This window comes from Microcaecilia unicolor, chromosome 13, assembly GCF_901765095.1.
Source record: "Microcaecilia unicolor chromosome 13, aMicUni1.1, whole genome shotgun sequence".
Classification (NCBI taxonomy): Eukaryota; Metazoa; Chordata; class Amphibia; order Gymnophiona; family Siphonopidae; genus Microcaecilia; species Microcaecilia unicolor.
Genome location: NC_044043.1, coordinates 82498891 through 82515641, shown reverse-complemented (window position 1 = coordinate 82515641; position 16751 = coordinate 82498891). Strand labels below are relative to the sequence as shown.

The window sequence follows — 16751 nt, the reverse complement described above, 5'->3', positions numbered from 1 at the left end:
AGAAACAGGTTGGCTTCTGATGCTAAGAGCCTTTATTTTCTGTACCTGGGAATTTTTCCTTTATTTTTTAGCATCCCCCCCCACCACACCCACACACCTGAACTTGCTGAGTTGGGTGTCCTAGGCTGGGGGCCATGTGGCTTGGCTCCCTTTGAACTCTGTAATCATGGGATCTAACTCCCACCCACTAGCTGTTGCTCTCATTCAACAATGACAACTCTCCCCCCTTCCTAAATCTCCAGCTGTTCTAGGGGTCCTTTTACTAAGGTGCGCTGAAAAATGGCCTGTGCTGGTGTAGATGTGTATTGGACATGCGCAGGTCCATTTTTCAGTGCACCTGCAAAAAAGGCCCTTCTTTTTGGCCAAAAATGGGCGTGCGTCTGTTTTGGACCTGAGACCTTACCGCCACCCATTGACTAAGCGGTAAGGTCTCACGTGTTAATTGGGCGGTAATGGCCTATGGGCATAGAATGATGATTACCACCCGATTTCCGCCGTGCGCAGGAAAATAAAAATTTATTTTCCATTGTACGTAGTGGACGCACATAAAAATCGAAATTACCACCCGGGCCACGCAGTAGACGGGCGGTAACTCCGAATTGACGTGCATTGGGCATAACTAGGCGCCTATGCAGCGTAGTAAAAGGGCCCTCTAGGGCGCAATTGTTCTCAACAAGGAATTGAACCGGGGCCCTTGTGCATGGTGGGGCCCAGCACTTAACTATCTGCAGGCCCCACTATGCTCTATCTTATTCGTATTTTAGATTAAATGTATCAGTGGTGACGGTATATGTACATCCAAAACAATATTTGATGTACAAAAGAAGGATAAATCCTCACATACTCAACGAAAAGGTGGAAAAGTGAGGTAATAAACCAAACTAAGACAATCCAAAACAATTCCTGCGTCAGGAGTCAGTTCTACGAAATGGGTCACTGGAATTGTGGCTGATGTATTAATTCTTTATATTTTGGCAGCAGTCAGCTTTGGCTGTTCAAACTTGTTCGTCACTCCTGATGCAGGGTTTGTTTGCCGAAACGTGTGTTTGTGCCATGAACTCTGGTTGATGAATACAGTATTAAAGATCTTGTTGTTTGGAAACGTTATTTTACCTTTGTCTTTATTCTACCTTTTAGTTAATTGTATTTTTCTCATCACAAGTGCTGTACAAATTAGTAAGAGATGTACATGTGGAGCCTGAGCTAAATTCTTTTTCAACAGTTTCATCAGGTCAGATGTGTTGGAACAGAGCCATGGCATTAGGTACAACTTCCATATTCTTTCCAAAAGTGTCATAGGGTCTTTGTTTAGCAGACGGAGAGGACCTTGTTTCAATGTCGCATCCAAAATGCAGCAAGCTTCCAACTTGAGACAAGTAACCAATTAGACTGATATGGTGGCATGGGCTAAGATTAGTGGAGGAGTGGCCTAGTGGTTAGGGTGGTGGACTTTGGTCCTGGGGAACTGAGTTCGATTCCCACTTCAGGCAGAGGCAGCTCCTTGTGACTCTGGGCAAGTCACTTAACCCTCCATTGCTCCATGTAAGCTGCATTGAGCCTGCCATGAGTGGGAAAGCGCGGGGTACAAATGTAACAAAAATAAAATAGATACTATTGGAGATTCTACATGGAATGTTGCTACTATTGGAGATTCTACATGGAATGTTGCTATTCCACTAGCAACATTCCATGTAGAAGGCTGCGCAGGCTTCTGTTTCTGTGAGTCTGACGTCCTGCACGTACGTGCAGGACGTCAGACTCACAGAAGCAGAAGCCTGCGCAGCCACATTGGTGGTGTGCAAGGGCTGACCTCTACATGGAATGTTGCTAGTGGAATAGCAACATTCCATGTAGAATCTCAAATAGTAGCAACAGTGGAGGAGTGGCCTAGTGGTTAGGGTGGTGGACTTTGGTCCTGGGGAACTGAGTTTGATTCCCACTTCAGGCACAGGCAGCTCCTTGTGACTCTGGGCAAGTCACTTAACCCTCCGTTGCCCCATGTAAGCCGCATTGAGCCTGTCATGAGTGGGAAAGCGCGGGGTACAAATGTAACAAAAAAAAAAATTAATAAATATTTCTCATAAGTATCAGAGGGGTGACCTGGTGGTGGTTCTAAAAATAGTTGTTAAAACAGTGTAGCTCTAATAGAATTCACAGTAAAAATGGCAGATGCCTTTTACAGCTTAGATTATACATTGGTTTTTAGAACCATGTTGATGTACGAAAAGTTCTTACCATAACGAATAGCCCAAAATTCACCTTATCTAAGGTCTTTTTGAAAAGTGGGACTGACAATCACCAAGGGCCCTGTTTACAAAGGTGCGCTAGCGGATTTAGACCATGCCAACCATGTACATGCCCATAATATTCCTATGGGCACCATCATGGTTAGTGCAAGCTAATTTGTAGCGTGCGCTAAAACTGCTAGCACACCTTTGTAAACAGGGGTCCCAAGTACACCACTGGCCAACAAACTCCATTTTGCCAGAAGCATACCACCCAATTATGCTCTTCTGCTAATGTATTGTATTAGTTTTTCTCGTGGGTCAAGTTTTAGAAATTCAGCAGTGTGAAGACCCAACATGATGGGATTTTATTCAAATTTTCATAGAGGAGTGGAGGAGTGGCCTAGTGGTTAGAGCACCAGTCTTGCAATCCAGAGGTGGCTGGTTCAAATCCCACTGCTGCTCCTTGTGATCTTGGGCAAGTCACTTAACCCTCCATTGCCTCAGGTACAAACTTAGATTGTGAGCCCTCCTGGGACAGAGAAATATCCAGAGTACCTGAACCTAACTCACCTTGAGCTACTACTGAAAAAGGTGTGAGCAAAATCCAAATAAATTATTTGAGATTCTGTTGCTACTATTTGAGATTCTATATGGAATGTTGATATTATCTGAGATTCTACATGGAATGTTGCTAGTGGAGGAGTGGCCTAGTGGTTAGAGCACTGGTCTTATAATCCAGAGGTGACTAGTTCAAATCCCACTGCTGCTACTTGTGATCTTGGGCAAGTCACTTAACCCTCCATTGCCTCAGGTACAAACTTAGATTTGAGCCCTCCTGGGACAGAGAAATATCCAGAGTACCTGAATGTAACTCACCTTGAGCTACTACTGAAAAAGGTGTGAGCAAAATCTAAATAAAATAAGACCCAGGCTTTATAAAGAGCAAGCACAACAGTATGAAAAAGTTAGAGAGAGGCAAATATAAGCTGCAAAATGGAACACAAAATTACCAGGTCGAGTAAGTCAGGATTGGTGGAAACAGAGAATGTGTTGTTAGATCAGTGAAGCTTTTTTTTTTTAGTGCATTTAGGGGCCCTTTTACGAAGCTGCGGTGAAAGGGGACCTGCGCTAACACTGGTGTATGTTTTTCACACACGCTGAGACCCCCTTTTACTGCAGTGGGTAAAAGGCTGTCTTTGAGGACAAGAAATGGCTGTGCGGTAAGTGAAACACTTATCGCAGGACCATTTCGGGGGAGAGCCCTTACTACCACCCATTGAGATGGCAGTAGGGGCTCCTGCGGTAACCCGTGCTGCCCGATCACCGCTGAGTAGGCCCTGCTGTTATAAAAATAGATATTTTTGTAGCGCCGGAAATGGCGTGCACTGGGGGGGGGGGGGGGGGTGGAACTACCACCGGGCTACCGATTGGTGCATGGTAAGCCTGCGGTGGGCTTACTGCTGCTTAGTAAAAGGGCCCCCCCCCTTAATTGCTTTCATGAGTTAGGAATGAGTGTCCCAGTCACGTGTGTGTATATGTGTTAATGCACCAGAACCAAGGTAGCTACAGTACCTTCATAAATTTCTTGCTCATTTGCAACCCTCTGATAAGTTTCTTCCCAAATCTGAAAGAAAAATAGCTGAAGTATATACTCCATAGTGCTGGGTGGTGAATCACTGACCAACCGGTAATGAGAAGAGCGTAGCCTAAAGGTGCGATCAAACCAGAGCCCCCCCCCCCCCCCCATCAGTTTAACAAGGCTAAAGCATCAGATTTCTAAACCTCATCGTTCTAACTTAAGCAAGTCATTTCACTTCCCTGTCCTCACTCTTCCTTCTCTCCTTAGCTATGTTTCAAAATCAAGCGAACGAACACCTATCGGAGATAATATAGCTCACCTAAAGTTGGATGTTGGGGTGCTATGCGCTGAGTGCAAATTCTGTATCGGCAATTGAGCTAATAATTGCTGTAATCGAATACTAGCAGCGGCGTAGCAAGGGCGGGGCGGTGGGGGCGGTTCATCCTGGGTGCACACCGCTGGAGGGGTGCAGAGAGCAGCCGCACGCCTGTCGACTCCGCTGTTTCCCTGCTCCCTCTTCCTCGGAACAGGTTACTACCTGTTCCAGGGCAGAGGGAGCATGGAGCCAGCGGAGCCGAGAGCCGCGCGGCTGCTATTAGCAGCCAAGGATGCACCCCGGGGGGGGGGGGGGGGGGGGTGCGCATCAGCGATCCTCCCCGGGTGGCAGCTGACCTAGGATTGTCGCTGAATACTAGTGTTAGATCACAGTTGTGCTACCTAAGTGGCAGATGTAAATATTCACAGCTAACAGTGAGTATTCTATAATGTGTGTGTAAGTGCCAGGCCTGCCCTCAACCCACCTTTGCCCCTTTCAGGTCAATGGCCCCCTTACAGTTGTGCACTAAGGGGCCCTTTTACTAAGCGGCGGTAAGCCCACTGTGGGCTTATAAACCGCCAATCTGGAGCTACCGCTGGCCCAATGCCGGTGCCAGTGGTAGTTCCGGCGCTAGCGGAAATATTAAAAAAAAATATTTCTGCAGGTACTAACATAGTAGTCGGGCAGCACAGTGCGCTACCCAGTTATCGCCAGTGCCCTCCAAAATGGGCGTGTGGCAAGTGCTTCACTTGCCACACAGCCATTTCTTTAAAAAAAAAAGATCTGCCCTTTACCTGCTGTGGTAAAAGGGGCCTCAGTGCGCGTCAAAAATGCGGTAAGTGAAATCTTACTGCATGGCCATTTCGTTTTTCAGCATTTTTATCCACTGTGGTAAAAAGAGCCTCAGTGCACGGCAGGGGCATAGCCAGACTTTGGCGGGAGGGGGGTCCAGAGCCCGAGGTGAGGGGGCACATTTTAGCCGCCACTGCTGCTGCCACCACCACCTTTGACCCCCCCCCCCCCCGGCACCAACCCTTCCCCAGCGGCGGTGGCGAGGGGGGGGTCGAATGGGTTGGTGGCGGGGAGACCAGGGCCAAATCTACAGGGGCCCATGACCCTGTGACCACACGTAGCTCCGCCCCTGGTGCACGGCAAAAATAGCTCCTGCTGCTACCACAGGTCCCTTTTTACCGCAGCTTAGTAAAAGGGCCCCTAAGGGAATTGAAGGAACATTTTGTGCAATACCTACTACGGACAGTTGTGTGTAATTGCTATTAGTGTAAATTAACACCAATTATAGCCAGTGATTGGTTGTTAAAGCCAACTGGCATCAAATTATTCAGTTGTGTGTAACTGACCTTATTCTATAACTTGGGCATGTAATATTGTGTGCTGAGCATCAAGTTGGGTGCACAAGTTTATAGACTGAGAGGGATAGTTCTTCATTCTATCTGTCTTTAAGCTGTATCAAGTGAATTGATAGATGTTGCCAAGGCAGGACATGAGTCTGTGCAGCTGCTGTGGACTGGACTAACAGCAGAGTAGATACTGCTAAGGAGGCCAGGCCTCATTTTGTCCTGAGCTACCACTGACTGGCCTGTGCGTCCCTTTCCTATTTTCCACGGATGGAGATTTCTTGGGCTGCATCAGGGTTGGCAGATGGTTCTTGAGAGGAACGTGGGTAGCAGGGCCTGGGGAGTGTGTTGGGAAGGATGAACAATGCAGTGCTATAGGAAGCAAGGAAGCCTTCAACCAGGAATATTGGGCTAGATTCTATACTTAAATGGATGTTATCCCACTTTTTGACCCATTCCTTACCTCTTCAAAAACTGTCCTCATCATTTCAATGGAGGAGTACTCGGAGGCTATCTGAACATCCACCTGCATTGATTTCTGTAGGATCTCACTCATGGAATCTGTCTTGATGAGGGAATGGTGCTTGGTGAGGTCTCGGTGCAGTTCTTGCACTTGATCCTTTAAATTTTGAATCTCTGTTTGCAAGGTCTGCGCATAAAATGAAAATAAATGTTATTCTTTAAAGAAGGTTTGATCCTAGTTTAGTTTTTGATTTTATCAAGGGCTTGATTCCTTCTGCAATTATCAGAGGAAAAAAAATCTCTCGTTGAGACAGGCTATGTAGAATGTTTATTACATAGTCAAACCTTTCTGAAGAAAGCTTTTATTGTGCACGACAAAAAGGAATAGGTCAATTCATTAACAATTATGGAATACAGACTATAGAGTTATCTAGTCCATCCCCTTTCTTCCAAGCAGAATCTTTCAGTTCAATCACAACTTGTCTCATCTAGGCTTCATGAGGGTTGGTTCACAGCTACCCATGGTCCTCTCTTCCCAGACCATCTTCTAAGGGTGAACAGACGGAAAATGTTCATTTCACATTATTTCCCATGTCAGTACAGGAATTTTTGTTTTCAGTTTCTTTTTTTTTTCATTATGGGAACAATATTGTGAAGAGTACACACTCTTGGAAAGAGGACACGTTTTTTTCTCAATAGCGTACATATGCACAATGGTTCATGCATGCATGCACTCTTTCAGAAAACGTGTGATGTTTTTGCAAATAGTGCACGTTTCAGAAGAGTACACAACCTCCTCCCCGCCCTTGAAACGCATATCTCGGCAGTAATCCTCAGTATACAACCACAACCCTAAATAACATCTGCAGATTTCATTGTGGTGAAATGGTTGGGATTCTTCCATGATCTGGAGACACTGAATGAACAATGGAGATTCCACCACCAACTTTGATCATTCGTTTCAGCATTTTGCTACCCTCAGTATTAGAAAGTTCTTAGTATCTAATATTGCCAGAATGTAGTCTAGGCTCGTAGTTTTGGATACATTTGTGGAAGACAGGTCTAGGTAGACTTCAGTTTTGCTATCTCTTACTTTTGGGAGTGAGTAGCATGAAATGGGCGTCTTTATTAGGATCTGCCAGGGATTGCCAAATGATCTCAACTGGTCAGTGTTGGAGAAAGAATTGTGGGATTGATGGACTATTGGTTTGATCCAGCACGATTTCTCTATGAAACCTAAATGCTGCAACGTAGGCTCATTATGCCTGATATTCAACTGTGGTGGTCGGTGTTTAAAACAAACACTGACGCCATGGACTTGGTTAACTTATACCTGGATGTTTAGTGCCAATATCTGGGTATAATGACAATATTCAGCGCTGGTATCTGGCTAACCACCTGGTTATGCAAATAATGGTGCTGAATATTGCCAGTCTCTGAGTACCTTCCAGTTCCAGTCAGGCTCAGCTCTTTTGATGCCATGGTGCTATCCAAACTGGGTAGCAAACTGGGGCAGTCTGCAGAGGTTTTTGGTTGCATTTCTGGATAAAGCTGCTGAAAAGCAGGGTACAACCATAGTCAGCATTACTTATTTGGGTAGTAGCACCTGCTACCCAGATAAATATTTTATTTACATAGTAACAAAGTAGATGATGGCAGATAAAGACCTGTACTATCCATCCAGTCTGCCCAACAAGATAAACTCGTAGCATAAGGTATAATGTGATACTACATATGCATACGTGATCTTGATTTGTCCTTGCCGCTTTCAGGACACAAACCATAAAAGTCTGCCCAGCACTAGCCTTATTCTCCAACTACTAAAACTGTTATTGAAGCCCCCTCCAGCACATCCAAATCTCTCCAGCCATGATTGGGCACAGATCATTGAAGTCTGCCCAGTATTGACGACGTCTCTCAATTACTGGTGTTGCCATCTAATCAACTCTAAGCTTGTTTGATTCCATGACTTCCATACAGGATTCCTTTGTGTTTATCCCATGCATTTTTTGGAATTCTCTTACTGTTTTCATCTCCACCGCCTCCCGCAGGAAGGCATTCCAGGCATCTAGCACCCTCTCCATGAAAAAGTACTTCCTTAATGCTATTCCTGAGTCACCCCCCCCCCCCCCCGCATTCTAAATTCATGTCCTCTAGTTCTACCACCTTCCCTCCTCTGTAATAGGTTAGTTTTTGTAGATTAATACCTTTCAAATATTTCAATGTCTGTATCATATCACCCGTGTCTCTCCTTTCTTCCAGGGACATCTTCAGGTCATCAAGTCTCTTATACTTCTTGTGGCACAAATGACTCCCCTATAAGGAAAACCTAAAGCAGCTAGGGTTCTTCAGCTTGGAGAAAAGACAGCTGAGGGGAGAAGTGATAGAGGTCTGTAAAATAACGAGTGGAATGGACTGGGTAAACGTGAATTGCTTGTTTACTCTTTCCAAAAATACTAGGACTAGGGGGCACACAATGAAGTTACAAAGTAAAACAAATCGGAGAAAATATTTTTTCACTCTTGTAATTAAACTCTAGAATTTGTTGCCAGAGAATGGAGTAAAAGCAGTTAGATTAGTGGGGTTTAAAAAAAATTGGATAGCTTCCCAACAGAAAAGTCCATACGCCATTATTAAGATGGACTTGGGAAAACTCGACTTGCTTATTTCTAGGATAAGCCGCATAAAATGTATTGTTCTGTTTTGTGATCTTGCTAGGTACTTGTGACATGGATTGGCCACTTTTGGAAACAGGATGCTGGGCTTGATGGACCTTCGGTCTGTCCCAGTATGGCAACACTTATGTTCTTACTGTATGTTCTTATGTAAACCTCAAACCAGCTTTTCTCTGAACTACTTCAAATCTTTTTATGTTCTTAGCAAAATGTGGCCTCCAAAACTGAACACAATACTTCAAGTGGGGCCTCACCAATGACTTGTATAGGGGCATCAACATCTCCTTTCTTCTGCTGGTTATACCCCTCTCTATGCAGCCTAGCATCCTTCTGGCCATGGCCACCGCCTTGTCGCATTGTTTCGTCACCTCGAGATTGTTAGACACCATCACCCCAAGGCCCTTCAGGTCCTTCCCCTGAGCTGTGCTTATAAATCTCTCTCCTCCTATCTCATACATCTCCTTTGGATTTCTGCATCCCAAGTGCATCACTCTGCACTTATTCACATAAAATTTTAACTGCCAGACATTTGACCATTTTTCTAATTTTTAGAGATCTCTTCTCATGGTTTCTACTCCTTCCAGCGTATCCACTCTATTGGCTACCCTTGCGTCATCTGCAAAAAGGCAAACTTTCCCTCCTAATCCTTCATTGCTCCAGATACAAATGAGTGGCCTAGTGGTTAGAGCACCGGTCTTGCAATCCAGAGGTGGCCGGTTCAAATCCCACTGCTGCTCCTTGTGATCTTGGGCAAGTCACTCAACCCTCCATTGCCTCATGTACAAACTTAGATTGTGAGTCCTCCTGGGACAGAGAAATATCCAGAGTACCTGAATGTAACTCACCTTGAGCTACTACTGAAAAAGGTGTGAGCAAAATCTAAATAAATAAGTACCTATATATACTGTGTAAACAGCTTTGAATGTAGTTGCAAAAACCAAAAACCAGAGAAAGGCAGTATATCAAGTCCCATTTCCCTTTCCCTAGCTGAGATTCTACATGGAATGTTGCTACTGCTTGAGATTCTGCTGCTAGTGGAGGAGTAGCCTAGTGGTTAGTGCAGTGGATTTTGATCCTGGGGAACTGGGTTCAATTCCCACTGCAGCTCCTTGTGACTCTGGGCAAGTCACTCAACCCTGTTTATACTATGAAAACCACCTTGAATGTAGTTGGAAAAAACAAAGAAAGGTGGTATATCAAGTCCCGTTCCCTTTCCCTCCAGGGGAAGACACATGCCAACAAAATAATTTTATGAAAAAGAGCATCTTACTCGGTACATGTCTTCATAGTTACGGCAATGCTCTGTAAAGGGAGTTTCCCCTCCTTCTGCCAGAAGGACCTTTGTGCTGATATAGCGATGCATAGTGGGCTTCCGGACGATGGACATCTTGTCACAGGAAGGAGGACAGCCAGGTGCTATCAGGATCTTGGAGGACTGACCACATGAAATCCTTCAGAGAAAAAAATTAATAGCAAAATTATAGAATTCACTAGCAATTTTGGAGCATAATAAATTTGGGGGTCCTTTTACTAAGGTATACTAATGGATTTAACACTTGTTACCGATCAGTGTGCACTAAGGACCTTATTCTATAAAGGTTATGCTCCTAAATTTACGCTCCTAAGATTTATGTTCCTAAATTAAGAACATATTCTATGCTCCAAAATAGATTATGCTCGTAATTTAAGAATATAAATTCATAAATTAGGAGCACACATTTTAGGAGGGTAAATTTAGGAGCATAAACTTTATAGAATAAGGCACTAAATGCCACACCATCTATTGTATTCCTATGGGCTGCATGGCAGTTAACACACACTAAGGAGTCCTTATACAAAGCAGCGGTAAAAAGTAGCCTGCAGTAGCGTGGGCGTGTCTTTTAGGCACGCACTGGTCCATTTTTTTTACTGTGGCTGGGAAAAAGGCTTTTTAATTGGCCAGCGCTAATATTTAAACTAGCGCGTGCCTATTTACGATCTGAGCCCTTACCGCCACCTATTGACCTAGCGGTAGGAGCTCACGTGCTACCCATGCGGTAACTATGCAGTGCGCGCCAACATGGGTGGTCTGCCGGTTACCCCTGGGAATGCCCCTCCCTCCACAGTAGAAAATAGAAAATTATTTTCTACCGTGGGATTTGCCGCATGCAAAACTCGGAATTACCACCAGGTGCACATGCTACCCCGGCGGAAGTGCCGATTAGGTGCGAGCTACCCACATATTATCCCTCCCAAACCTTTTTGAAAAGGCCCCTTAATCTGTTAGCACACCTTAAATAAAAAAAAACCCCTTGGCTAGTTTAAGAACATTTATTTTAATGAGTTGAGTACTTTTAATGCTTGACTGTCCCACTTTTGAACCATTTACCAACGTTGGATATTAAGCTCCACATCACTCTTATAACTCTTATTATTGTTATGTCAAGGATAATCTGTTAGAATTTTCCAGAAGACACTTTGCATTCTTCCTTTCCTTTTCCGTCAGACACCTTTGGAATAATCTCCCTCCCTATCTTCATAAGCAGAAAGATGATATTTCTTTTTGTCATAGTTGAAAAATTATTTTTTTCATAGTTTTGCATTGTAGTTTAGGATGGACATACCTTAACCCTCATCCCCCCTTCCTAACTTGCCCAATGTATCTATGAAACACGAACCTTCTTTTACCACAATAACACCTGTATTTGTTCATACCGCAACTGGCGAACGCCGTTGCGGTACCATGTAAGCCACATTGAGCCTGCAAATAGGTGGGAAAATGTGGGATACAAATGAAACAAATAACTAACAATACAGTCAATAATACAGCAGAGACCCTGCTATAGAGTTCAACTTTCTTCAAACTGTTCATGTATGTGCACTTATGTTTTTCCTGTTATCTTGAAATAAAAGTCAAATAAGTCCTTGTTACTGGAATAATTAAATACAATTGTGATTATCTTAACTCAATCCAATAAAACAGTAAGCATTTACAATTTATTTGACCTTTATTTTGACTGTGGACTAACCATGCCACTTGAATCAAGATAGCTATCCGATGAAACGCACAAGCAAGTTTGCAGAACTTATGCCAAATTATATTCCCCCAATACAAAATTATTTCCTGACAAAAAAACTATGATCAGACCAGATCCCCTGCCCAACACTTAAGTCTGGGTTTCCTAAACTTGTCCTATTGATTTCAGACACCTGTACTGAGTATCACTGGTCCCCGGATAAGTGTTGGCAGTTTCTAAATACCTGGACATTAATCCCCAAATTCTATAAAGGATGTTACTAATTGGGCCTGCAGGGGTCATGTACAAGCATTTTTAGCAAGCTGCGGGAAAAAGGGCCCTGCGCAGGTGGCAGGGGCCATTTTTCCCCACACGCCAGGGCCCTTTTTACCACAGCGGGTAAAAAGACCCCAGGCACACATAACCATGTGATGGGGAGCCCTTACCACCACACATTGAGGTGGTGATAAGGGTATCTCATGCTAACCTGGCGGTATCAGGGTAGCGTGTGGCGATGCGCGATTACTGCCGGGTTATTGCTGCGCAAGTTATTTCTGGGGTTTTTCTTTTTCCCCTGGAAATGACGCTTGCTCGGGGTGGGACTACTGCTGGCAGCCGCATTGAGCCAGTGGTAGTCCCAAAAGAGGGAGCAGTAAACCCGTGTTGGGCTTATGGCCGTTCTGTAAAAGGACCCTTAAATTAGCTAATTGGTGCTAAATTGGCATTAAGTTCCAATAATTTGGATTATTGCAATATCATTTATTTAGGGATATCCAAATCGCTTCTCAAAAGATTAGACATTGCAGAATATAGCTATTCGTATCCTCTGTCATCTACAGAAATTTGATCATCTCTCAAACACTCTGAAAGATTATTATTGTCTACCGGTGACTTATCACATTCAATTCAAAATGTTGGTTATGGCTTTCAAAGCTTTTCGTCAGGGTACTCCCTTGTATCTTTCCTCATTGACACGTACCGTCTTGCCTCACCAATCTAATGCATTTTTTTGAGGGGGTAAGCAAACATGTGGACAATGGGGAGCCGGTTGATATTGTATATCTGGATTTTCAGAAGGCGTTTGACAAAGTGCCGCACGAAAGACTCCTGAAGAAATTGCAGAGTCATGGAATCGGAGGTAGGGTATTATTATGGATTAAGAACTGGTTGAAAGATAGGAAGCAGAGAGTAGGATTGCGTGGCCAGTATTCTCAGTGGAGGAGGGTAGTTAGTGGGGTCCCGCAGGGGTCTGTGCTGGGTCCGTTGCTTTTTAATGTATTTATAAATGACCTAGAGATGGGAATAACTAGTGAGGTAATTAAATTCGCCGATGACACAAAATTATTCAGGGTCGTCAAGTCGCAGGAGGAATGTGAACGATTACAGGAGGACCTTGCGAGACTGGGAGATTGGGCGTGCAAGTGGCAGATGAAGTTCAATGTTGACAAGTGCAAAGTGATGCATGTGGGTAAGAGGAACCCGAATTATAGCTACGTCTTGCAAGGTTCCGCGTTAGGAGTTACGGATCAAGAAAGGGATCTGGGTGTCGTCGTCGATGATACGCTGAAACCTTCTGCTCAGTGTGCTGCTGCGGCTAGGAAAGCGAATAGAATGTTGGGTGTTATTAGGAAGGGTATGGAGTCCAGGTGTGCGGATGTTATAATGCCGTTGTATCGCTCCATGGTGCGACCGCACCTGGAGTATTGTGTTCAGTACTGGTCTCCGTATCTCAAAAAAGATATAGTAGAATTGGAAAAGGTACAGCGAAGGGCGAAGAAAATGATAGTGGGGATGGGACGACTTTCCTATGAAGAGAGGCTGAGAAGGCTAGGGCTTTTCAGCTTGGAGAAGAGACGGCTGAGGGGAGATATGATAGAAGTGTATAAAATAATGAGTGGAATGGATCGGGTGGATGTGAAGCGACTGTTCACGCTATCCAAAAATACTAGGACTAGAGGGCATGAGTTGAAGCTACAGTGTGGTAAATTTAAAACGAATCGGAGAAAATTTTTCTTCACCCAACGTGTAATTAGACTCTGGAATTCGTTGCCGGAGAACGTGGTACGGGCGGTTAGCTTGACGGAGTTTAAAAAGGGGTTAGATAGATTCCTAAAGGACAAGTCCATAGACCGCTATTAAATGGACTTGGAAAAATTCCGCATTTTTAGGTATAACTTGTCTGGAATGTTTTTACGTTTGGGGAGCGTGCCAGGTGCCCTTGACCTGGATTGGCCACTGTCAGTGACAGGATGCTGGGCTAGATGGACCTTTGGTCTTTCCCAGTATGGCACTACTTATGTACTTATGTACTCTTCAGCATGTGTCTTGCGATCTATTAATGATCACCGTATGGTACTACCAGGACTACGCTCTGCCCAACTGGAGGTCACATGTCTGATTTGCACTAGAATTATTATGTTGTACTTTTCATCAAACATTGTAAGCCACATAGAGCCTGCCTTGGTGGGATTATGCGGGATATAAATGTTCACAATAAATAGTGCTTTTTTTTCTTTGTTGCTCCCCAACTTTGGAATTCTCTGCCTCTGACTATACACAGCGAGTAATTTTAAAAAGTTTAAGGCGCTTCTAAAGGCATGGCTTTTCCAAAGAGCATACTCCAGCGAGTGAGGCAAGCAGCTCTTTTCAGGTGAGGGTACCTGGGAGGTGGCAAGTATAAATGTTAGCCTCGAATGTGAATGCTATTTTTTTTAAACTTTAAATGTTCCCTTGTGTGCATGATTTCTTTCCTATTGCATTTTGTAGTTCTTTTATTTATTTATTGTTTGTTTGTTTGCATTTGTATCCAGTGGTGTGCTGGAGCCGGTTGTTAAATTTTCTTCTGGCTTGTGAGCCGGTTGTTGAAAATAGCGAGCCGGCTCTGGCTCTTCTCCCTCCCTCCGGATCCGCCTCACCGCCCGCTTGTTTTTTGAATTCTTCAGGGCAGGCAGTCTTGAGATAAGAGTGGAGAGGTACTGAGGAGCTGCAGAGTGAATGTAAAAGTCAATAAGAGGAGTCTGAACTGTATGCAGAATACTAACCTTTTTACTTAACTCTCTTTGAAAAAGAAGAGGAGATTTAGGTGGTTTGACAATTTGCTCTCAGCTCAAGTTGCCAGAGCCAACAGCCGTACACCTGTTCTGTACACCCCCTTGCTGCTTGCACCCATGACGGACCGTCCCAACCACCCTACCCTTGGTACGCTACTGGGGTGGGTTTGCTTTTTGCATTCTGAATGCAGTTTGTATGCATAGTGCACACATGTATAGAGAGGCATGTTGCACAGTGAGAGTCTTTTCACCGATGCTCAGAAGCAAATGTGGGTGCAAGAGGCCAATGGCACCAGACTAGCACCCACATTTGCTTGTGCTGTTTTGTGAGAGCCGGTGAGCGTGTAAATCAACGAGCTTGCAGGCTCCTGGTGCAATGAGCATGTAAATAAATGCTAATCCGGTCTCTCCCTATTCCTCCCCAATGTTCAGCGGCAAGCGTGCCAAACAAGGGTGCTCTTGTCGCTGAAAACCCTAAGCCAGCTTGGAGCTGGCATTAGGGTTGTGCGGAGCCATAGAGATCCCCAACACTAGAGAAGCTGAACAGGAACTGACCAAGCAAAGCCAAAGCTCCAGCATAGGAGATCGTGCGGGGAGGAAGCCAGGGCCGGGAATGGTGCAGTGGAGCCCTGGAAGGAGCAAGTGACCAAAGACAGAGATACATAAGTGCCTTGGTGCAAGGGTTTAAAGATGTGCAAGGCAAAGTGCAATTAATTTATGACCAGCATCCTTAAATATATTTGGCAAGAAGGGTTTGCAGGAGTACTCAGAAAAGCTGTAGTTCGGAGGTTGGCTTCAGGATCCCTGTTTGCAAAACTCATCGCACTGCTGGACAACCCGCACTTTTTCCTCCTCCTTCTCTCCTCCCCCCTCTGGGGTTCTGGGCATGCGCTGAAGAGCTGTGCTTAATGCACAAGTGTTCAGTGCAGGCACTAGGTACCATCCTTCCCCTAACTTTGAAACAGCTCCCTAATGCTCAGCGCTGACAGAGTGCCTAAATTTGCATGTCATCAGCGTTCAGCATTAGGGAGCTGTTTCGAGCATCTGGGCCTCAATCCATTTAGAAAGATTAGCGAGGCAAGGATCACAGCACTTCAGAAAATCCTGTTTCCCTGATAACACAGGTACTTAGAAAAGGAAACAAAGACAGCATTAGGATAAGCTAAACTACTTAAAGAACTGCATCAGAATTCAGATGATTGTAGTTAAAAATAATAGGTGCCCTTCAACCTTGCACCGGCACCTATCTTACAAACGATCTGCTCCCCCTGACGACAAAAATAAAGTAACCATATAAAAAAAAATTCATAATTTTTTATGATTCTGCTACTGCTGCAGGTTGAACTTCGTTGCCAGAGAATGTGGTAAAGGCGGTTAGCTTAGCGGAGTTTAAAAAAGGTTTGGACGGCTTCCTAAAGGAAAAGTCCATAGACCGTTATTAAATGGACTTGGGGAAAATCCACTATTTCTGGGATAAGCAGTATAAAATGTTTTGTACATTTTGGGATTCTTGCCAGGTACTTGTGACCTGGATTGGCCACTGTTGGAAACAGGATGCTGGGCTTGATGGACCTTTGGTCTGTCCCAGTATGGCAACACTTATGTATGCATGGGGCTTTTCCTGGTAGACTCTCTTCAGACGTTTCTGGCTACATTTCACTTTTACATATAGCACAAATATGATCAAGGAAAAAGGGCGGCTCACATACTTTTACAGGCATTAGTACAGTTTTATGCTGCATTTCAGTATGCACACATTAATTGAGGACAGGTTGCATGCTCGGGTTGGGGGGGGGGGGGGAAGAGTTTGCTTAAGTCCCTTCCCACTTTAGATTTCACTGCTTTGATAGAGAAATCCCTTTGGTACCCTGAACCAAATTTCACCTTTGCAGAAATGTAAGAGAATGAAAGGTATAATGGTTTTGATAAGAACGAGCCACTCCTTCAGTAGTTAGCTTCCTTCCAAAGACCCCATCTCGGCTTTTTGTCTTCACCAAGCTGTGCAAAATTCTAGCATGATATCTGGAGAAGTGACCTGTGTGGTTTTATGTTTATTTTTAATTACAACAGTTGATATATCGTCATAATTC

General features: G+C 44.4%; 1 protein-coding gene across 4 annotated transcripts in view; it reads right to left on the bottom strand.

Annotated features, from left to right (window-relative positions):
* The window catches only part of RNF207 (ring finger protein 207), a 99928-nt gene that overhangs the window by 5169 nt on the left and 78008 nt on the right, over window positions 1-16751 (bottom strand). For 3 of the 4 annotated variants that reach the window (XM_030222624.1, XM_030222625.1, XM_030222626.1), the window contains 3 exons: window positions 9886-10066; window positions 5942-6127; window positions 3801-3852 (listed from right to left, as the gene is read on the bottom strand). In XM_030222624.1, the coding sequence (XP_030078484.1) occupies window positions 3801-3852; window positions 5942-6127; window positions 9886-10066 (419 nt within the window). The remainder of the gene's footprint in view (window positions 1-3800; window positions 3853-5941; window positions 6128-9885; window positions 10067-16751) is intronic. The other variant, XR_003944117.1, reaches the window with a different exon arrangement.